The following is a 23,418-nucleotide window of genomic DNA, read 5'->3' on the forward strand; positions in this document are numbered from 1 at the left end:
CAGAGATGAACTCATGTTTAACTGCCATTCAAAAAGATACAGGAACGCTCGTCTACAGGCAGGAATCCAACACTCCAAGAAGTTGTGGACATAGAAAAGAGCATTGAAAGATCATTATTATTTTCTAAGGCACTTGCTGTAAATCAAAGTGCCTCTCCAGTCAAGACACTTGACCTATATCTGCAGTAAATATGAAAGATACCTTTAGCAGGTCCAGCAATTGGAGAAGTGTAAACACTTGTTTTAGGTGTTAATCAGAGTCACATTGGAAACAAACCCAATTGGCCACTGCAAGATGACCACTGTAATAATTGTAGATAATCTGGTGCTATACAAGCTGTGTCTAAATCTGGTGTGCCCAGTTTAAGTGTTAATGAGGTTGAAGTTAATGAAGGGAAGTCCTGCTTGGTGGAGGTCAAAGGCGATGCCCTAGGTTGGGTTTGGTGCCCTCACATTCCTACTCTGCAAAATTCTTTTAAATACCTAGGGGTACACGTGTTTCCCCTCCTGGAGTTGGCTTGGGCCCTTAATTTCAGGGATTTGGACCTGCGCTTTGACCGCTACCTCGGCTGTTGGACTGTGCTACCATTGAACACCTTTAGAGTGTACATCGCTTTTTAAAATGGTGTGCCTGCCACTCTATTTGTATGTGTTAAGTAATATCCGTATTCCATCTCCCGTAAGTGGTTCCACTCCTTGACTGCGAAGGTTACCAATTTTGTGTGGGCCAACAAAGAGTGGCGTTTCGGTTGTTTAATAAATCTCCCTTTGATCGAGGCTTGGGGCTATCTGACCTTTATTCATATTATCTTGCAGCACACATGTGGTTAATGACTGGTTCACCGGGGGGCGGGGAGGGTTGATGATCTGGCATATCGATTGGAAATATATTCGTTGGGGATAGATGGTTACACTCAATCTCCTATATGGAGCATGTCTACCGAATACCCTGCCTTCCTCCAGGAGTTTGTCCATCATTTGTTGGAGGGCAGCCCTTTGCCTTATTGGTTGGAAGTGCCACCTGACTGGGATGACCCCTTTGTGGTGGGGAACTTGGCTTGGTCAACTCTCGACACTGGAGGGGTTTCTGTCCTGGGATCGCCTTGGGATCTCATACCTGGGAGATGTTTATAAGGGGGGGTGGTATTATGTCTTTCAAGAATTGAAGGTCAAGTATTCTCTGTCCAACTCGCATTCTTTTGGTACCTCCAATTGCGCCACGCCCTGCAAGCTCAGGACCCTCCGGAAGATCCTTTGTCTGAATACAGTCCATTGGAGGCGAAGGTTTTCCAAGGAAAGCTAGGTGAAGGGGCGATTTTAGTGATCTATCGATCATTAGTGATCCACGTTTCGGATGGACTGGAGAAGGTCTGGCAGAGGTGGGCGTCCTTGGTTGGGGACTGTGTATGATACTATTCAACTACTAGCATGCGACATAGCCTATGCCGTGGCGCTTGCAACACTCACTCCCAGATGCCCAAGTGGTATGCGTGCATTGTGAGCTTCCCTCTGCAGATTTTTCCCATGTGGCCTGGCAGTGTCTGGTGCTGAGCCGCTTTTGGGAGGAGGTGGGTCAAATTCTGTCCACAGTCCTGGGTCGCTCCCTGGAATTGACGCAGATCATTGCATTACTTGGGCAGATGGAGGCGGTAGGGGGACTAAGAGCGGAAAGTATTTTTCCGGGGGATGGCTTACTTGGTAGACAAAGGGGTCCACGCATGGAAATAACAGGGGCCGCCGATGATCAAGAGTTGGAGTGCAGGGGTGGATTGGTGTGCTCACCAGGAGAAGCCACTCTTTGAATCTCATAGGCGTCCTAAGAAGTATGAACGTATATGGGGAAATGGTGTGGCTATTAAGGTCTATCGATCTGATATTGCAGTGTTATATATTATAGATGTTTGGGCTGCTGCTAAGTCATGCATGTGTGTCGATCATACCTTGCATTGTGCGATGCTCTGTCTTGCCGCAAAATGTTTCAATACATTTGTTATAAAAAAATAAGGTTGAAGTTGAGAATTAATGTATTGAGAAATTGCGGTTGAAGTAGGCAGAGTTTTGATGTCAAGAAGGCTGTTAAAGGCTCCATATGTGATGCCCATATTGATGGCATGAACGTCAAAGTTGTGGCAACTCTGGGTTCACCAATAAAAATGCTTTCTGATGTTACAATTGGGATAGTAAACAATTTAAATTGGAAAGTTCCGAACCTTAATCTGAAATCATTTGGTAAATTTGATATCGAAAGGGTTGGGTTTTGTCACTACTCTGGAATGTTTGCGCAGAGTTACTAAAACTAAAATAAAGGTAGCCATTAGGGGAAGAGATACTTTAGAGTGGTAAGATTTGGCCAAATTCTTTCTACTCCTTAAATCTGGATCCGATAATCCCATAGTTTTGAAGAAATTACCCATTTCTGTTTAGGAAGTGAGTACACATTTAAAGTTGTGGAGGATGTATTGGCAAAATGTCCTGATGTTTTCTTTATCAAATTAGGTGCGGTGAAGGGTTCTGAACATTCAAACAATTCAAAAGAAATGCTTCACCTATTGTTATTAAGGGTAGACCAGTTCTAATGTGTATCAGTGATGAATAAAAGAAACATCTTGGCAATCCTTGTATGGAAGGTATAATTAAACCATCTGAATGGATCACCCTGTTTGAGCTAGAAAAAGAACAGGAGATCTTTGCTTGTGTGTAGACTTCCCTTCACTAAATAAACACATGGTCATGGACTACCACCCACTCCTGCATAATCACAATATGATGGCAAATTTAGCCAAAGCTAAATATTTCTCTGTGATTGATTTGCACTCTACATATCACTAAGTTCCTTTGAGCAAATCTTCACAAGAACTTGACAGTTTTGTATCAATTTGTTGGTCCTACAGATAATTTAATACGTCATTTGGTTTAGCTTTGGAGATTAGTGTGTTTCAGCATATAATGTACTGTTTGTTTGGTAACGCACCTAACATACCAGTTTTTAAGGATGAAATCTCGATCTTTACGGAGGATCCAGAGGAACATATTGAGGTCTTATCAAAAGTTTTTTAGTACATTGACAAATCATGGCATGACAGTCATGCCAAGAAAATGACAACTTTTCACAAAAGTGGTGGAGTATCTTGGCCATACTGCTAGTTCAGAGGGGATAAGACCAAAGCTTAACCTCATTAATGTAATCAAAGAAGTACTTACACCAAAAGATAATGATGCCTTAAGATCTTTTTTAGGGCTTTGCATATATGTCTATGTTTGTTACAAGGATATGCAGTTTCCGTGCAGCCCGTAAGAGTTCTCTTAAAGAAAGGTAGTACACTTGAATGGACAAAGAATTTAACTGAGGTATTTCAAAAATATTAAGACTATGGTAATAGAAGCCCCTGCACTCCATTCTTTTGTCAGTGGTAAAATGTGTTATTAAGGTACATGCTAGTTTACCGGGTTTAGGTGTTGTTCTGTGCCAATATATTGGAAGAAAGGAACACACCATTGCCTTTGCATCAAGAACTCTAAAGGAATCAGAAAAACATTGTAGTACTATTGAGCGCAAGACATTGATTGGCCTGTGTGTCGGAAGTTCAGAAGTGAAGTCAGGAATTTTATTTAGGGTACCGCATTTAACATTTATATTGATCACAACCCTTTTGTATAATTACTCGCTGGTTGTGGCACTGGCAAGGCCTAAGCAAGGCTTGAGGCTACTTTAGAAAATACAAGAATACAATCTTACGGTTAAATTTATGCCTGGGGGAAAAACTTAAGGGCAGATTGCTTGTCACAAATGTCTTTACTAGTGGACTCCAGGAATGAAAGATTTGATGATCCATGAATGTGCTCTAGTATTAGTAGATGCAATAATTGATTGCACATGTGTTTTAAAGAAAACGGTTGGCTTTAGGCTATGGAGAGAGACCCCATTTTTCAGCAAGTTATGAAACGTATCAAAGAAGGCTGGCCTAAAGATATATATCTAGATATGATTCTTTGAGGATTTGCTCCCGGAGCTTCCAAAATATCTGTAGTGAACAATCTAGTTAGGAGACAATCTGTTTTGCCTCCAACCCAATAGAAAAAAAAATAGATCCGCACAGCTCATAAGGGTCATTTGGGAATATCGGCCACATGTAAGAAATTAAAATTGGACTACTGCTAGCTAGCGATAGATGCTCAAGTTAAAAGGTGCAAGGAGTATTTCTTTCTGATAAGCACAGGAAGGTGAAAGAGAAACCAGTACAACCTGTGTCTTTGCCAGATGGCCAGTGAGATAAATTGGCCATGCAATTTTCTAGACCATATAATTTAATACCACAATATGAAGTTTTAATTGTTTTGGTGGATTACTATTACAATTGTGGAATCTTCTAACACTGATAGTGCCATTACATTTTTGAGTAGGGTTTTTGACATTGAAGGTGCACCGAAATGTATTGTTACAGATAATGTTGTTTTATTTGTATTGTCTGAAATGTGTAATTTCATGATGTAAAACATTTTTGAGAGTAACTCTTTATAGCCCTCCCTAAAAAGACTTAGTTGCGAGAGTCAGTCACGTTTTAAAAGAAGGTGCTCAAATAGCATTGGCATCTGGGTTGAAGGTGGATAACTACATAAGGTAAAATGCGTGGAATTGTCTTACTGCACCTCATATCAGTACAGGGGTTTCTCCATTTAGATTTTTCAGAGGAAAAGAGTCTAAGAGTAGATTTATGCCAATGTGATTTAAAACTTTAACCAAAACTACAAGTGCGAGGTCGTATGGGATGTCTGAGAGAGTTTGTTTAAAAGATCAATAGTAAAACATACGTTAATGAACACAAGAGAACTAAAGAAGTATCAAGGATATTGAGTGTTGATAAAGACACCCATCAAAGTGAGTGTGTAAAGGAGTATTGTGATGCATACTCATTTGATAACAACACATATGTACAACAGTATTTCAAGTTCAACTCTAGTTTGAATTCATGTGTAAATAATCATGAATCTTCTCCTTCAAGGAATTCCTATTCAGATTCTACTTATCTAAATCTCATTCTGAAATCAATAGCTCTTCCATTTCTGAACCTGGCTGTTCTCATACACACAGTAATATGTTTGAACCTAGCTATTCTTATACCAATGTATCTCGATCCAATCATTTGATGGTTACTCCAGCGAAATGCAAGAATCTTATTTTAAATTTGTTTAGTTTGCAATTTTGTTTAACATATTCAGTAGGCATTATTTGTTTCTGTTCATTTAAAGTTGAAATTATTATTTGGGTTTAAAGTAAGGGGGTAGATGGTATGATATTTAGTTGTCTTTATACTTGTAAAACCTCTTCTATGTCACTGTTTAGAATGTATAAATGTAAGTTCTTGATCTCTGCTTCTTTTATGTTCTGTACTTGTCCGTTGCTCAGGGCTTTTATCCAAGCTGGTCATGTATTTTGTGGGCTTCGCTCATTAAAGCTTTTATCAATATTCCTGGTTGGAAACCTCTTCATTGAACTTACAACAGAGCATTCATTACAAAGTTGGTGATGAGCTTTTCTGCCAATCCTGTGGAGAACCCGGGCAAGGAAGAACGAGTACGGAATATACTGTTTTCCAACAGAAGTTGCAGTAATCTACTAATGCCAACGGCTCATCAAAGGCAATTCTTCATGTTTGAATTATCCGAGGCACTCATCTCTACAGAGGGTCAATTCATGCAGGGCCTTGTCATTTTACAGTGATCAGTAGTACCTGCATTGGCAGAAACATTGAGTGTACGTTGGAGTCAATGATTCCACTCATGAGTACAAAATCTGCAGAACCACGTCAAGCATAAACATGAATTCGATCAATGTCACTAGGCAATTAACGTGGCTCATGCAACACCATGACCATCTTGAGGTCACTGTTCATGAAAAGGTACCACCAGTACAAGACATTGATTTCATGCAGAGGCATTTTCAATAAGTCTGCTTAGGAAACACAGTAGGGTTTTATTCAAAAGCAAATACATCCAGTAACCTCGAAATGTATTGATAGACTCCCTTGTGCCAAATGAATACAGGAAAGGAATGTGGAACTAACTGCAGGCATTATTGCTTTATGAGACAACAACTTACAGTTGTTGCTTAAGCAACAACTACCTACAACAATCTGTAATTGAATCTTCAGTTGATCAGTACATTAAATCAGTAAAATTTGTATAAACAAGATTTTACTCATACTGTGCTGTGCTAACTTTATTATCCATAAATATTGTATTCCATCATACGGGAATTGCAGAAACATTTTGTCAAGCCTACAAGTAGAATTCTTAATCAGCCAATTATTGTCTTAAACAAAGATCAGATTACTATATGAAGAAGGTGTGAAAGGAGAATGAAAAAGGGTGAGGAGGAATGGAGTAAACAGTAAGTGATAGATGAGTATTAGCGCAATTCAATTTTGTATTCTATTAAAGACAATATGAAGATATGAAGAAAAGATGGCCCTGACAAATTAACTTACATGTCAGGAGATCAAACCCTTAAACAAAATTTGTTCTTAAATACGATAAGAAGATGTATACTTAGTACTAAAAGGTAAAGTTATTCCTACCATGTTACTAAGGAGTCAGTTATTCAAATGGCCATGAAGTACACATGGGAACAGTAAGGACAAAAACTATGATAAAGCATTTGTGTGGCTGGTTGTGGAGAGTGAGACATTGGAGAGGAGTTGTGTGGAATGCAGATAAGCAAACAAAACCCAGAAAACGTTCAATCCACTATTGTGCCCTACAAAATGTCCCAACATGCCAAGGGATTGTAGGCCTCGGACATTACTGGGCCTGTAAGGTGGCTGACAGTGCTTTCAGGTAGATAGTGGATATGATGTATACTTTGGAGGAATGGCTGAAATTTGAAAGTTTGTCACAGGTGCACACCGTGGTTATAATACAATTCTTGAATCAAGTAGTTTTAAAACATGTATTGCTTGTTTGTCTAGCATGCAGCTTAAGTAGGAAAGAATGGAAAAGTTTGTGGAGTCCAGTGCCATCAAACATGTGATCACATTGTTGTACCAATTCACAAGGTGACAGGCTGTAGAAATGTTTAACAGAATTACAAAGGGAACACTATACTGTTGGCTGTTAAGTGTAATAATATTGTTGAATCTGGATAGGAGAAAATTTTGTGGGTCAAACAGTGTATAGGTATATCACAAGGGTGATATAAATGTAGTTTGATACTAAGCATGGTGTGACACAAGCGACTTCCGAGATGGTCATTATATATGAGTGAAGAGTGCACTTAGGTTAGCTAAAGGAGCCAGTACGTTTTCTGAACCAATAAAAGTTTTCCCAGAGTTAAAGAATGCTATGGGTTTTTGCTTCTGGGCCATGTGATTGTCTCCAAGAAGGCCAGTAAGGAAGAATTGGACAATAAAGGACAGCAAGAGTTGAGTTACTGGTGGATGGATGATCGAGGAAGGAGCTTCGGTTGCCATCAGATAGTTAACATAGTCTCTTAGCGTGGAAGTTGTTTTGACCCAAGTGTGAAAGAAAGTGCTGTGAATGGTTATCATATGGAACCATTGTCTTCACAAATGAAAAGTAGGTGGTTTGGAAGGTGTATTAAGCCTCCGTTGAAACTACCGGATTACGAATGTAACTAGTCAAATTTCTAAATATGAATTTGTTATTTGCTGCACAAGTTGCTGCCATCTTGTGCTTTGTGTATCAGCAATTGTAGTTTACAATTTTTTTGTTAATTTTTATTTTTGGGTGGAAAGGGAGATGCATAGTATATGGAGCTAGATTTATCTTTGATAGTGTTACATCTTAATGCTTCTCCACCTTAAACTGTATTCTATGAGCACTGTTCTGTTCTGGACTGTAGGATACCGAGAACAGTCGGTTTGGCAGACCATTTGGGGAATATGAAAGCAGAAAGAGCAGCAGCTGATGGATGTAACCATGGTTGTTGCCAATAAACTAATTTTGGAACTGAATTGTGAAAGAGCATTCCTAACACCTTCATTACGGATTAAAAAAATGTCTGTCTGGATTAAGATTGCAGATCAGTTTATATGCCTTTGAGACTGGAATCATTATTAGACTTGTGATGAGGTATAAAGACACTGTAAATGTTTTTAAAGATTAGTGAAATTTTAACCCTCCCTCTGTGTGATCTTATCACCTTCATCATAAAGGAGTTACAGCGAGAAAGGGTTTCATGTCAGACTTCCTACTCATTGCTGCAGGCTACGATGAGGTAATTGTTGTGGAACACAAATTACTGTAGCACTTGGCAAAGGCCAAGCATTCAGAGCAAGGGCCTGCTAGATGGCTAAGTAAGTAGATGAGTGCACATAGAAACGATGATGCAATGCAGGGCCTGTGTAGTATGGAAGAAAGGAAGCTCCAAGCTAAGTAGTTTACCACGTAGATTTATTGAGGTGGGAAGTTAGATACAGAGAGGTAAAGTCAAAGTCTAAGTAGGAGCCCCACCAGGAGCAACTTCCCTGGTGCTCAGCCCTTCATCCACCTGATTCATGCACGCACACATTCCAAACACTAACATTCCATCAGGCAGTCCTTCTGGCTGAGCAGCAGGATACCACAGCCTGTAATAAGAATAGCACACGCTGTCCCTGTTTGTGCTGCGATGAACCTTCACTTCATGGGGAAATGTGTCCTTGGGCTGGGACTTGGGTCTGTTTAACTCCTAGTTGACAGGAGAATTCGCAGTGTGTCATCACCTTCAATAGATTTTACATCTTTGTGATGTAAAATAATGCAAAAATATGGATTGTTGAGATTGAGATTGTTCTTCTGTATTAAAGAAACTAGAGCTAGCCTGTGACAGTGGAACTATCCAGCAGCTGTGAGGTCGAAACTCAAGAGTAAGTTATTTTTCAGAATGTAATCTATTACCTGCAACTGTACTCAAAAACCTGGAGGGAGCTATCAACAGGGCTCCCCCCTCTGGAGATAAAAAAGACGACATTCAGGACAGGCAGTGATTGTAGGGGTGTGGAATAACCTTAATATGGGATATAAGTTCAAGAAACATCAGTGGGAATCATTATACCGTGTATGGCCTAGCTCTGTCTCTTGTTTGCTAGCTGAACACAAAGTGTGTTGTCCATAATTGTCATCCTCTACTCACTTTGAGTCTAAATTTTGACACCGTCAGGACTGGCTGGAGGTCTCCATCATAACAAAGGGAAGTTGGCAGCTGGGTATGATAATGTGAAAAAATAAAAGACAAGGATAAAAATTAATTTTAGTCAAACTTTTTTTGTTCTCCTCTACATCCTTTACACTTTCGTTGGATCCAGTAAGATAAAATATAAATTTTGGACAGTTCCTTTAGTATGTCCCTCTACCAGGTGAATTCTCTTAAACTGTTTGACTTGATTGCTATGTTTTACCCTGCTTATGTATGTATGTATGTATTTATTACTTATTAAGCGCAGCTGTCACCCAAAGGGTATCCTGGCGCTGAGACCCTATTAAACCATCGGAAGAATGTTTTACATTGCCCTTGGGAACAAATAGGTCTTAAGGTCCCTTTTAAAGGAGAGCAGATCTTGATTACCCATCAGCGCCAGAGGGAGGGAGTTCCATAGTGAGGCGGCCGTATAGCTAAAAGCACGGCCACCTATCCTTGCTCTAGTGATCCTTGGAATCCGCACCAGGAACGCCGATGAGGATCTCAGAGGTCGGGCAGCTTGGTACCATGAAAACAGGCCCTGGAGTGGAATTGGTCCGAGTCCATGCAACGCCCTAAATACAAGACATAACGCCTTGAACGCGATCCTCTGTTGTACCGGCAACCAATGTAGATCAGCTAAAGCTGCAGAAGAAGAAGCAGAGCGTGGTCGCGACAAAGCCAGTTTCGCAGCCATGTTCTGGATCCTCTGCAACTTAAGGATCAATTTTTTAGGAGCTCCTAGAAGCAGTGCGTTGCAGTAGTCTAACCTACTGAGTATGATACTACGCACTACCTCTGCTCTGACACCTGGGGGGAGTATTGGCAAAATTTTGCGCAGGGCACGGAGCAGGCCCATACAGGTCGCTGCGGTCTTATTTACTGAACCATCCAGCTGTAGGTCAGGTTCAAATACCACTCCTAAGTTACGGGCCGATATAGCTCCTTCCACCGAACCCGGAATAGAAGGTGGCCAAAAATCGTCAGGTAACGCACGAGGGAGGCGATCGGGAGAGCAATGGAGAACCTCCGTTTTTGACCCATTGAACTGGAGTGAGTTAGCTCGCAGCCATTCGGCTGTGGCCGACATACAACGATGAAAAGTGTCTTTCGAGACCGACTCACTACCCTCAAATGAAAAAATCAGTTGAGTGTCATCGGCATAATTGATGACTGATATGCCGAATGACTTAATAAGTTCTATAAGGGGTCGAAGATATAAATTAAACAGGATCGGACTAATCGCCGACCCTTGAGGAACACCCTGATTCACCTGTCGAGTGGCTGATCGAAATGGTGGTAAAGCCACAGCTTGCTGTCTGTCACTGAGATAAGACGTTAACCAGCTTAGGGCTAAATTGGTTACTCCCACACTTTGGAGACGCTCCAAGAGAACCGCATGGTCAACCGTGTCGAACGCGGCCGACATGTCGAGCAGCACCAGAAAGACTGATCTGCCCCTGTCGACACGCGTTCGTAGATCATCCAACACGGTAACCAATGCGGTCTCAGTACCGTGGGCCGGTCTGAAGCCAAATTGAGCTGTATCCAGGCAAGAGTTTAATTCCAGATAGTTGGACAAGGCTCTTGTGACCCATCTCTCAAGGACCTTTATTACAAAAGGTAAAAGCGAGATGGGCCTATAGTTGGCTGGGCATGATGGATCTAAAGAAGTCTTCTTTAATAGTGGAGTTACTATTGCCACTTTCCAACTAACTGGAACTGTCGCCGTCGTCAGTGACTGACAGCAAATGGAGTAGAGTGGAGGGAACAGCTCATCTTGAAATGCCTTCCAGATCTTATGAGGCATTGGATCCAGTGGTGAGCCCGAAGACACTCCATTGGCCAAGGCACCAAATTCTTCTGATGAAGGAATGGGAAAGCAAGGCAAACAAAAAGTATCTACCCTGTTGCTATCCCGAAGAGGCGCCGAGTGGCAGAGGGATTCCAGTGAAGGAGGTAGCGGCGACGCCAGCTGTCCGGGCACTGAGAGTCCATTCAGGATAGTCCTAATTTTCTCCTCAAATGCAACGGCCAGAGAGTCACACAGATCTTGAGAGGTCGGAATAGCTGGAGCTGTACAAGATGGATTAGATAAGTTATTAACCAGCTTGAATAGGGTTTGCGGTTTATTTGTGGCCTTATCCAAGGTATCTTCTAAGAACTTTGCTTTAGCACTTCTTAGTTGAGTCTTATATACCTGTAGGGCCGCTTTATACGCTGCCCTGTCCGACTCCTTATATCCTCTCCTCCAAGTACGCTCAGCCTGTTTGCAGCAGATCTTATGCTGTCTGAGATCGTCATTAAACCAGGCATTAGTCACTCTAGGTCTCTCCCTCACCCTCCGCAGAGGGACCAAATCGTCTAGGGATGTCGAAATTTGCTGACAAAGTGCAGTATAGCTCTTATCTACACTATCCTCCACCTGGAAACCCCTGGGCAATAGAATAGGGCGAATTGGCTCTCTAAGAAGACGAGCCCATTGACGATTAAATTTAAAGCCACTTGAGTTGGTTGATTTTAACGGCCCAGGCAAAACAATGGACATATTAATCAAAGAGTGATCTGTCCAGCCCTGCTCCAGGATCTCTTTCACTACCACCACATCCTTCTCGGCGAAGATCAGATCTAGCATGTGTCCCTTAACATGCGTGGGTGATGAAACCAGCTGTGTGAGTTGAATGTTACTACACGATTGGCAGAGCTCTCTGTAGGCCAGATCTTGAGGGCCGGAAGGCCAGAGGTTAAAATCTCCCAATATTAGAATTTTAGCGTGGGAATTTGAAAGATCATAAATTAAATCAACCAATGACTGAAGAGAGGTTGTGGTCGAGGAGGGAGGTCTATAACATAACAACCCTGTAATCAAGGTGCCACTCTGGGACATGATAGAAAAGCCCATGAGCTCAAACCCTACCACTTCCTTTACTGCTAATTCCACCAGGGAGATCGAATCTTTAAAAATATAACCTACTCCACCTCCCCTGCCAGAGGCTCGAGGTGCGTGTCTAATAAGATAGCCCGGTGGGCAAGCCCAACCGAGTTCCAGCCCACAGTCCGCCGTGGTCCATGTTTCCGTTACAAATAGTATATCCAGATGTGAGGATTCTAGTAAAAGGGCTATCTCCGCATGATGTTTCACGAGAGAGCGAACATTCAGTAGGCCACAAGAAAGATTTTTGTACGATGAAGGACATAGTCGATGTTGAACATCGTCCTCCGTACGGTACGGTGAGTTATTACAATCCTCATGGTTATATCTAGTGTGAGACACTTAAAACCACTATTACAAATCAGCGTTTTATATATTTTGTAGGGGTTGTGCCTTCTAGGTCCATAGAAACGTTTAACTTGCTTGAAGTATTTAACATTTTACAGAATACCAGGGAGAAAATGTTTGTCATTTTGGGGGTCCGATGAAATTATTTTACACGAAGGGGCAGAGCATTAAAAAGTTGGAAGACCCTTAATCTAGAGCACACTGAGACCTTTTTCTATTTGGGGGATGGGGTTTGATAGTGTTTGAACTGGAAACTGTTTCTCTCACATAGACAAATGACAGTGCAGTAGGTAAACAGGGCTATTTGTGATCTTGCGTCTAAGTTAGTTGGGGCATTTTTAGATTGTAAGCTTTCTATTTACCAGGCAAAAAGTGTTGTAACTACCACTTACAATGCTCATTTCTGGGGATCAGTGTCTAGTACCTCCTGGTCCTCTTCCTCTTTCCAGTCATTACTTCTATGAGACTTGCTCGCCTCTTTGGAGAGGCAACCCTGCACCCTATTTCTAAAGTGACACACCTCCTACACCCTCATAAAGGTGTACAAAAGGGTCAACCACCCAGAAACTGTCTCAATGCTCCCGTGTCAGGCCATGTGAGCAAACCAATCCTGAGGAAGTATGGGTCCCAATGACCGATACAAGGAAGAAAGTACTCACAGTAATGTGTTTTCCGATAAGTAATTGAACATTGCCTCCTCGTCTAGATTGAGAATTCTTTTTGTGTTGGATGGTGGTTGAGAATCCCTCAGTCTGTCTCAACTTGTGCTGATGATGTATACTGAAGTTGTGAGTAAAGGCACCTTCGATCCTCTGGAACTCAATTTGATGCCTTGAGGCTGCAGTTTTTGTCTAGCAGTTTTGGAAAATGCATTTGCCTGCTAAAATGTATTGAAGACTCTTTTTCAAATATATTAAAGTTCAATCTGTGTATTTGTATAGATCGGAATTGTTTACAAACCCACAGGTATTACCATCTGATTACTTTTAATGATCGGATCGTTCTGTTCAGAGTGCCTGAGCGACAGTGGTGAAAACATTGAACTGAATCAATCTTTATCTGCTCTTATAGTTGTATAAAATGTTCTTAGCCCTTACATGATGTACTGGGCAATGACTACAGAGGTCCTTTGCCACGCTTTCGTCTTGATCGGCTACCATACTCAAACTCCCTGGGATTTCCATTGGGGTGGTTCATCTCACAGCTTTGCCTCATTTGTTAAAGTGAAATTAATTCCATTTAAGTTTCTAGTTGCTTTTTATAGAGACGCGAGAAGGAAATTGAAGCTGCCTTCCTAAACTAGCTCTGTTTTATAACCTGGAGCCTGCCTTGTTGGCACTTTTATTTAACGTCATTAGTTATTAGAATGTGTGCAATTAACAAGGCTGACAACAAAGTGCTGTTTGCCACAACGACAAAGACCAGTAAATATGATAATATTGTAAGACCTATCGGGACATGTTGGGCAATTTAGTTCGATCAGCATCTTGAAATGTTACATTATTTCACACAGGCTCACCATGAAATCCTAACGTGCTCGGGTCTTTGGGGTGCTTTTTTGGGCAGCCCCTCTCTTGATAGCTGGGTTTGATTGAACACCAAGCAGCTGCCCCTTCCCTGCAGCCACTCACGACACTTCCAGTATGTGGCAATGGCTCTCGCGCCCCTTTGTTATCACTTTTAATCCTGAGCTCACCAGCAGAATGTTATGCTGTAGCAAAGTTTTCACTTTCATGTATTACTCGTACAGGAGCTATAAGCTAACCCGACCCTATAGGAAGAAACACGTGTTGGCTAAGTGTTCATTAATGTAATTGATTCACTGAAACCTACCTGAATGTTACTGTCAATTTTTGAATATGCTATTGGTTTTTGGTATTTCTGACGACGTATGTAAATAGCTTACACAAGGATTTCTTTCTGACAAACCTAAATCCAGAATCGTGTATTCATTTAGGAACCAGAGTGAATCATACAAGTTGTTTTCATAATGTATTGCATCTCATCTGTGCACACAAATTGGTTAGATTTAATTAACAATTTGTCGGGGTATTATTGGGCAAATGGTACAACTAAATAGAACACTTCTTGCCTTACAATTACTCATATAGGAACTATTTTCCAATTAGGGGACCACTGTACTGTTCGTGCCGTCGTACATTTTTAATTTGAATCGTGCATTACTCATTTTTATTTGTGATTTTCTTGAATAGTTTAGTTTAATGTGTTTTTTGCAGAAAATGATAGCAGCCTTGAAAGCTGGAGCTCAGAGCTCGATTTAACAACAACTTCTTCCGTAGAATGGCATGATGAGCGCATATGTGGACTTTATTAATAGCATAATACTGTTTTAATTCTGTCTCTCCTGCACAGGCCACCTCAGTCGGACCTGAACGTTGCCCTCAGCGAGTGTATGACGGCCCTGGACTTGTTCCTAAGCAACAGCTTTCCAGACGCGCTGGCCCACCTGCAAGCCAAGTAAGTCATGGTCATGCCCGCCTGAGACTCTTCGGAGTGATATGTCTGCGCTATATAAGTGCCTTTGACTTGACTTGCCTGCTTTGCACTGATCGCCTAGAATGGTTGTAGCAAGTGGTCATTTCTCGACTAGCAGCGTTTACTGCAGGTTGTAATTGTGTGATTATCGTATTTCCAGATTTCATTAAAATCGCCAAATAAAGATTCATGTGAAAGCACAGAACGCATGTCTAGGGTGGGAATGACTGTGGGTATTATATACCACACCGCTTCGCAATCTACCAATGGGCACGCGGATTGGTTTAGTGAATTCAGATGCAAATTGTGATAGGGTAGGTCACATCGCAAATTATACATTCACAGAAGGTCTAAAAATTACCATCCTAATGAATATTAATTAGGAAGATCGCAATTGGCAGCCCTCTGTGATTGGCTGCTGATGCAGGAATGGGGTCTGCGTGAGATAGCAGAGCTCCATCCCCGCTTTTTTACTTTCAAACAGGATTTTTTTTTTTTTCTTCAAATCAACCACTGACCATTAAGGGGACAGGTGCTGCTTTTTTGGGAACATCTCTTGGGGAGTGATCCCAAGGGTCTCTGTCTGCTACCTCTGAGGCCACAAAGACAATTGCCTATGGTGAAATCTGTTCTAAAGGGACAGCGTCCCCTTTGTGAATCAATTACCACCCCATCTTGGTGATCAGTAACTGATCAATGGTTTGCAACCACAGTTCGTCACAAACCATTGATACATTCCATTTCAAGTCTGCAATAGGAGGGAGCCTCCCTCTTTCCTTATCCCAGTTATGAGTCACGTGTTGGGTGCCCACTCATAAATGGGCTCTGATATGTTTTAAAACGGCGTTATGAGGTCACAAACCCAATGTTTCTGCCAATCACAGGCTCTGAGACCACAAAACCCCTTTAGACAGGCCCTGGATTGCTTTCCAGTAATCTTTATGAAGCACAAACTGTTCTTAATACTCCCAGTGCTTAAATACAGGTATTTTCATAATATAAGGGAGGTGCCTTGCTGCTTAGTGGTGCTGTCCAGCACAAAATTATTTTATTCAAACGCACCCCACTGTAGTGCTAGAGGCACTCTTGCAGTTTGACACCCTGTGATGACCTTTGACTACCATTATTTTAACTGACTTTAGTGTGTATTTCATTCTAGCCTGGATGTACGAGACGGTCCTGCATATGCCTGCTTCTCTTCTTCCTTGTAATCTTGCTGTCTTTCAGTGGGAGCTGTCACAGAGTAGAACATCTTTGCCAAGAGCAGAGCGTGTGGGATGTGCATTTGAAAGCATGAAAGGTAGAGAGAGTTGTGGAATTTACTTTTTGGTCTCGAAGTGCAGTGTTGAGGGCAGTGATGCACACATGTGCTCGGTGTTGTACATTGAGAGTGTGAATCTATAAGCAGTTGTGCACAGTTGTGCATTGTGTTGTACATTAATGAGAATTATGAAGTGCCTACTATTGGCTTTGACATGGCCTCATGTCATCCTTTTTTCCTGGCTTTGCCTTGCTTCAGCTTTTCTGCATGCACAGCAGCGCTTGCAAGTTGCTTGGTTTATTCACGTTCAAGATCTTTCTGTTTTTGTGAGGGATTGTTTATGTACTGTGAAAGGATTTTGTGAGCTTCGGCAAGATAAAGGCTGGAACATGCGAGATTTGGAGAAGGGGACGTGAGAGCTCCTTCCTGCCATGGGAATGCTTGCTTGGAACCTGGCCAGTTCTGGTAAGATTCCTCTGGCCCGGGGGGAGGTCTTTCTCGAACCTTCTAGTGTGTTTAAAGCTGAGGGTTGTGGACTTAGAAACCAGGAGTTTTTCGAATCCGAGCTAGGACGGATGCGTTTATCTTGGAGTGTGGACCCTAGTTGCTGTGGCTCTCAAACCCCGGCTGTTCAGCTTCCCCAGTCAGGAGGAGGTGAGATGCGGTGTTTGCACCAGGTGAGGTATTGCGATTTGATTATTGCCATTGTGATGTGAGCCAGTGGCTGTGATCATTTGATGTGTGAGTGAGTTTGTTTTCTTTGTGACGTGTCAGTGAATCAAGGTGCACCTCCAAAGTACTGGTTTGATGTATATATAGCTTTCTGATCTCTTGCAGGACGTCCAGTATATTTGCTTGAGTTTTATCTCATATTATTTGCTGCTTGTTTATTAATCAGTATTATTCATGCATTTAGGTTATTATTGCTGGCATATAAACATATATATTTCTTTGTATATTTCAACCTTCTGCATTTGGCATCTGGGAAAGCCTTTCTGTTAGAGAGCATTGTGTGAAATAAAACCCCAAGCCTTATTCTAAAGAGAGAGTTCTTGCATTTTGTCAAATAAAATCCTTTCCTAAAGGTGCTGTGTTAAAGTCTTTGATGCGCCAGGTGGTGGGCTACCGTGTGGAAGATTCTGTATTATCCGATAGGTGCAATCAAGACACCCATGCACCATTCTGTTTATTACAACCCCCACCAAGCCGCCAGCCCAGTAAGAACACCAGAAAAAACCGGAAAATGTGAGCCAGAAAATCCACATCGTTAAATGTGCCACTTAACCAGTCACCTGATCCAACAGTCATATTGATGAGAGTTTCTTCCGCGAAAAGTCTATGCCTTTGATAATCCATCAATCTACTCCACCCACATGATGTGACCAGTTCTTAACTTGTGGACATTGCCGTCAGACATCTTGCTCCACAGGTGGGAAACATCATTTAACCCGCAGTCTTTACCACAACCAGCCTTTACAACGAGGCTGTTATCCCACATGCGACGTTACCACGTGTAACTTTAGCACGCAAGTCGTTACAACAACTTGCTGTAGGGGGTGCTTTGTTGGACTGGTGTTGGATTTTTAAGTTCAACACCTTTCCTACTATTGCATAGACTGGAGATGGAATAGTAATTTATACTATTCCAAAGTCCAGCGCCCCCTAAAGCAAGTTGTTGTGTACTAAATGCGTGGTAACGTCGCACGCTGGATACTGACTACGTGGTAAAGGAGTGCAGGGTAAATGCCTGTAGGGTTCCATTATACAACCTTTACATGTAGCAGTTGCTGAAGTAAAGAATTATGCACAGATTTGTTCTTTCCCCCTTAGCTGTTTACCCATAGGGTAAAATCGCAAGGAGTCTGGCAGTTCATTCACAGAGCCATGATGCCATGAGTGTGAAACCTATGGCTATGTCACGGCCACTAATCCCCAAAATGATGGCATCCGCACTAAGGGCATGACTCTTCAGTATTAGTAAAAAAAACATGCTCCCCAGCACCTTCATTATGAGAAACGCCCAAATCCTACAGCTAACCTTAGAGCATCTATGTTGATCAGGCCAGAGGGTGGCCCTAGGAATTACAGTTACAAAGGTAAGTGCTCATGATATTGTCCGGTGACATTGCCGGCAAGCACCAGACCCATAAGCACTGACACTGAAACTATGGACCAGTGGAGGACAAAACGATGTTATAGGGTGGACTACATAATGAGAAAAAAAGCAAATTATGGGGTAAAGTGGAATCCATGTATTACTATTTTATCATTTTAATGCATATTAATGGGAAAAAAGGAGTAAATACAAGTTTCTAACAGAAAGAAACTGTCCCTATTCAGTAGATCCGGTTGAAAAGTAATGTGCTAACACTGAGTGATTTAATCAACATGGAGTCACACGATTAACTCCATTTTATTAGCACTATTCTTTCTTGTTCAGTGGTGTATTACATACAATGTAGAAAAAAACCTACATATAGACACTTCCAATAGAAGGTGTGCCTTATTATTTAGTGCAGTTTCGGTTTACTGTGTGTCATGCCATATGCTGCGAGTGCTGTGTGATGGAAACTTGCACTTCTGCTCTTGATGTTGTACCAATTCTTTGTGAATTTGATTGTGGTGTTAATTTTCTGTAAATGCACTGACCATTCTTGCGTGTCTTTAGTGATGGCCATGAACTAGGACTGCTGATTAAAACAAGAAAATGATTTCAGTTGTGAGAAAACAGTCAGTTTGGAGTTTCTGTGTCAAAGTGCACAGCAGGGTCCTGAGGACCGTCTCTGCTCTGTAACATGTTTTTAGCTTTCTGCAATTTTTGGGGCAATTTTGTGTGATGAATTTGGAAAAAAGGAACAGGCTAGTATGTTTTTATTGGCAGTACCTACAAGTCACTGGCTATGGCTAAGCCACACATAGAAGAGCAGTGCAAGGCACCTTTTCTATAGGATGTTTTGCTATTTGGGAAGTCTGGGTCACCATTATGGGTGCAGTCAGTTGCACCACTTTACGGTAGGACACTTGCAAATGAGTGAAGTCAGGGTGTGGTATGTGTTTGTGCGGGGCAATCATTTGCACCTTTCCTATCTACTGTAAAATTGCCTGTACATCTTGTATAATATGAAAGTATATTAGTATTGTGCCGAGTTAATGGCCAAATGCGCCTAAAAATATGCAATTTTTAGATAATTTCCTAATACCTAGAAACAGTACACAAAAACATAACCCTTTTTAGGGGTCCGATTTCCTTGTTTCCATTAATGTCCTGGGCAACCGTGCTTGGTCTCTGCTCTTTAACATTTAATATTACCATATGTATTATATTTTTGATTTGCATAATATATATTTTTCTGCAATGACAGTTACTTCTACTCAATGAAAAGCATCCTGAGCTAGTAACAATTATTAACAATCAACTAGCAAGTAATCTAACTAAGAAGCAAGACTGGAATTATCACTTGGTAGAGCAACCCCTAAAGGGAAACCAGGCTATAAACTGGTGGGGGGACATTGACTAAGGACAAAAAGTTAAAGGAACCTCAAGGGAAGGCAAAGTACGGCCACTCTCTTACAAAATAGCATGTAAAATGTTATGTCAAGACAGGAGGCTAGCATTATGCATAAACTTTTATTTCCCACTTCTGAGCAGCACCTTTAAAAGCTCATGGGATCCCTAAACATCACAATCAAAAAAGAATCTTCAAGTCCATTAATATCACATGACCACCATCTTCTTCCTCTTTTGTTTGCTGCTTCTGAGCAGATAAGTGTTGACAATTTAATTGGTTTTATTATGTAAATGAATTTGTGGATGGCTGTTGTAGAGTAATTTATTTTGATGCCCAATTTATGGGTGTATGTTTGAATGCCGATTGTGTTTGTTTCATAGGTATGGAATATTTAAGGATTAAGAAGAGGATATTTTATGTGTTTAAGTGTGCTTAAAATTAGGTTTATACGTGATTGATTTATCAGCCGAAGAATAGACTAATTGAGCCCGCGGTGAGTTTTAGGAGTCAAAATTAATATTTTTGTAGTGTGAAGGCGAATGCATGTTGCAGTATTGAAAGAGCAAGTTTACTTTCAAAAACCGCTCGTGCTTACCGTGTCATGACTCCTTTGTTGGAGCGGAACACGCCAGCAGTCTTGGGGCTCCCCAGCGTCTAAATGCCTTCGGGAGAGCGAGCGTGTGTCGCGCACACGCGCGAAGGTGGCTCTTTCATTGGATAACGCTGGGAGGCTTTTCGAAGGAATTGGGGCTTGTTTCTGAGCAAAGCCTTTTGTTTCTAGAGCTTGTAGCTCTACAAGACCGTTCCCTTGGCAACAAAGTGTTATTGCTTCTTGTCAGGGGAACTAAAATTGACAGCTGAGAGGAGCATTTTTTCTTGAGCATTATTGTGGTAAATTAGCATAGGAAATGTAAACCAGTGTTTAGGGGATTTAGACTAGCTCGTGTGGAATATTGAGGACTAGGAAATATTTAATTTTGATTAAAATGGAAGGTAATAATGAAGGACAGGAGCAAATAATAACGCTGAAAGAAGCAATTAAGAAGTCTGTTAAGCAGGCTCTAGGTAAAAAAAAAAATGAAGAAGAATATTTTTCAGTTTCTGAGGAGGATAGTGACTAAAAACAAACATGTAAATGTGAAACCGGTTCAGAGTGGAGTCCCAAGTGGCTCGAATTGGAATGGTATCCATCGCGGTACAGAAGGAAGCCAGTTTAACACTGAAAAGCAAGGAAGAGCATCAGGTGATGCAAACACTTTCAGTGAAGATGAGTTAGATGAGTACGTATTAGGTCTAGAGTATAAGAATGGCTTAGGAGAAGAGTTTGAGCATAGTGGAAGAGAGAAAAATAAAGATTCGGTGGTAGATTCTTTCGGGAAGGTTTTGTTCAGTCCCAAAGGTATTAGACACCCTGGGGGTAAGGACTGGTGGGCACTTGATCATGTGGCAGACTACATCAAGGCAAGAATTAGGAAACCTTTAGAGAAGGAGGAAAGAAATGTAATGCGGGCAGAATGTTCAAGGCTTGTGATTGAGGAGAAAGTGACTATGACTCCAAATATAGACCCGAGGCTCAGAACTTATTTATTTAAAATGGAAAAGGATCCAAGGAAGGGCTTGGAAAGGTCATTAAAGCAATGTCAGAACAAATTACTTGACTTTTTGGGGCCTTTGGCAAAGAGTTTTGATGCCATTGAGGAGGCTTACTTTACAAATTTGGACCTGGATCTTTCTTTATTGCGTGGTTGGTGCCAGAGGGAAATCTGCTTTTTGGGAAATGCTAATGCTGGCATTCTTTCAGAGAGAATGAAGACTATCCTTATGAGGATTAAGCGGAAGTTGGGTGACTTAGCCAATAAGGAGTCCAGCATAGAGGCACGAGGAGTATTATTTGGTGAAGGGATAGTTACATTTTTGACAAAGTATGTGCGTACATTCACCAGTTTGGATGGGACACATTATTCAATGCGCAGGGACTTTAACAGCAGTGGTTTTTATGGTCGGGCCGGTAGAAGAGGGCAAGCTACCGGCTGAGCAAACTTCAGATCCCAATACCATAACCAAGGAAGTGGTTATGCAAGAGGTCAAGGAAGTTTTAATTGATTCCCACAAAGAGGAAGAAGTCGGGCACGCGGCATCAGAGGAAGAGAACAAAGTCAGGGAAAAAGTCAGAACCAGGGTGAGTATGAGGACTGGTACGCTTTCTATCCTGAAAAGGGTAGGAGGAAGATTGAAATATTTCCAAGGAAAAATGGAGGAAGGTAACCCAGGATGCATGAGTTCTAGAAACTATAGAGGGGTGTAGAATAGCTTTAGATTCAGTCCCTATTCAGGTAAAGGAAACACACAAGCTGTTTTTTCAAGAAGAGTTATTATTAATAGTAGAAAACGAGGTTTGTTTGATGTTAGAAAAAGATGCAATTATGCGAGTGAGGGAGGAAGACAAAGGGTTTGTAAGTACTCTTTTCCTTGTAGAAAAGAAGGAAAAAGGATGGAGACCGGTGATAAATCTGAGGAGTTTAAATCAGTTTGTGACTTACTGTCATTTCAAAACGAAGGGGATTCACCTTCTGAGAGATATTCTGCAAGAAGGATATTGGTTGGTGAAAATGGATTTGAAGGATGCGTACTTCACTGTACCAATAGTGAAAGAGAGCCAAAGATATCTACAGTTCAGATGGAAGGGTCAATTTTTTCAATTTCAGAGCCTTCCATTTGGTCATTCCACTGCTCCTTAGTGTTTCACCAAGGTTATGAGATCTGTTTTAGGTTTCTTCAGGAATGATAATTTATCTGGACGATATTTTGATTATGAATCAGGATATCAGGATTCTAATCGAACATTTGAATTTTGTTATGAGCACTTTGGAAAGTTTGGGTTTTGTGATAAATTTGGAAAAGTCAGTTTTTGTCCCAGTGTGAAAGTGGAGTTTCTGGGATTTGTGGTGGACACAGTTGTGTATCAATTGTGTCTACTGGAGAAAAAAGTGAAAAAGATAGAACTGGAAATTCAGAAGGTTATAATCAGGGAGAAAATATCTTTGAGAGATTTGGCAAGAGTGATTTGTCTATTGTCTTTGTCAATTCAGGCAATTTTTCCGGGCCCTCTACATTACAGGGCTTTACAGCATTTAAAGAAATCTGGGCTGACAAAAGGTTTGTGGTATGGAGACATGGTGGATGTAACTTTGGAATCGAAGGAAGAATTGATTTGGTGGAGAGAAAACATGGATGCGTGGAACGGACAAGCAATTTTTGGTGTTTCTCCAGAGTTTGTTTTAGAGACGGATGCGAGCAATCTTGGTTGGGTGTCTCCGGTCTAGGGAAAGAGACTGGGGGTGTGTGGCCCCCTTGGGAGAAAGAGAGTTATATAAATTGTCTGGAGATGAGAGCAGGCTTGTTTGCTTTGAAGAGTTTCAAGAGAGGTTTGGAAGGCAAGTCGGTACTGCTAAGGATGAACAATGTGTCTGCTGTAGCTTACATAAACGGAGGGGGGGGGGAACTCGGTCAAAGGGTCTGGCGTAGTTAGCCAAGGAAATTTGGGAGTTTTGTCTGGAGCACAAAATAGGTTTGAAAGCAGAGTATTTACCGGGTGTGAAGAATATGCTGGCACATTGGAACTCGAGGAATATGATAGATTACAGCGATTGGAAGCTGAAAGAGGAGGTTTTCAGGCAAGTAATAGAGAGAATGGGTC

General features: G+C 41.4%; 1 protein-coding gene across 2 annotated transcripts in view; it reads left to right on the forward strand.

Annotated features, from left to right (window-relative positions):
- Positions 1-23,418, forward strand: part of TTC39A (tetratricopeptide repeat domain 39A) — a 721,538-nt gene that overhangs the window by 378,793 nt on the left and 319,327 nt on the right. For both annotated transcript variants that reach the window (XM_085602648.1, XM_085602649.1), the window contains exon 2: positions 14,829-14,933. In XM_085602648.1, the coding sequence (XP_085458774.1) occupies positions 14,829-14,933 (105 nt within the window). The remainder of the gene's footprint in view (positions 1-14,828; positions 14,934-23,418) is intronic.

This window comes from Triturus cristatus, chromosome 4_2 (genome assembly GCF_964204655.1).
Source record: "Triturus cristatus chromosome 4_2, aTriCri1.1, whole genome shotgun sequence".
Taxonomy (NCBI): Eukaryota; Metazoa; Chordata; class Amphibia; order Caudata; family Salamandridae; genus Triturus; species Triturus cristatus.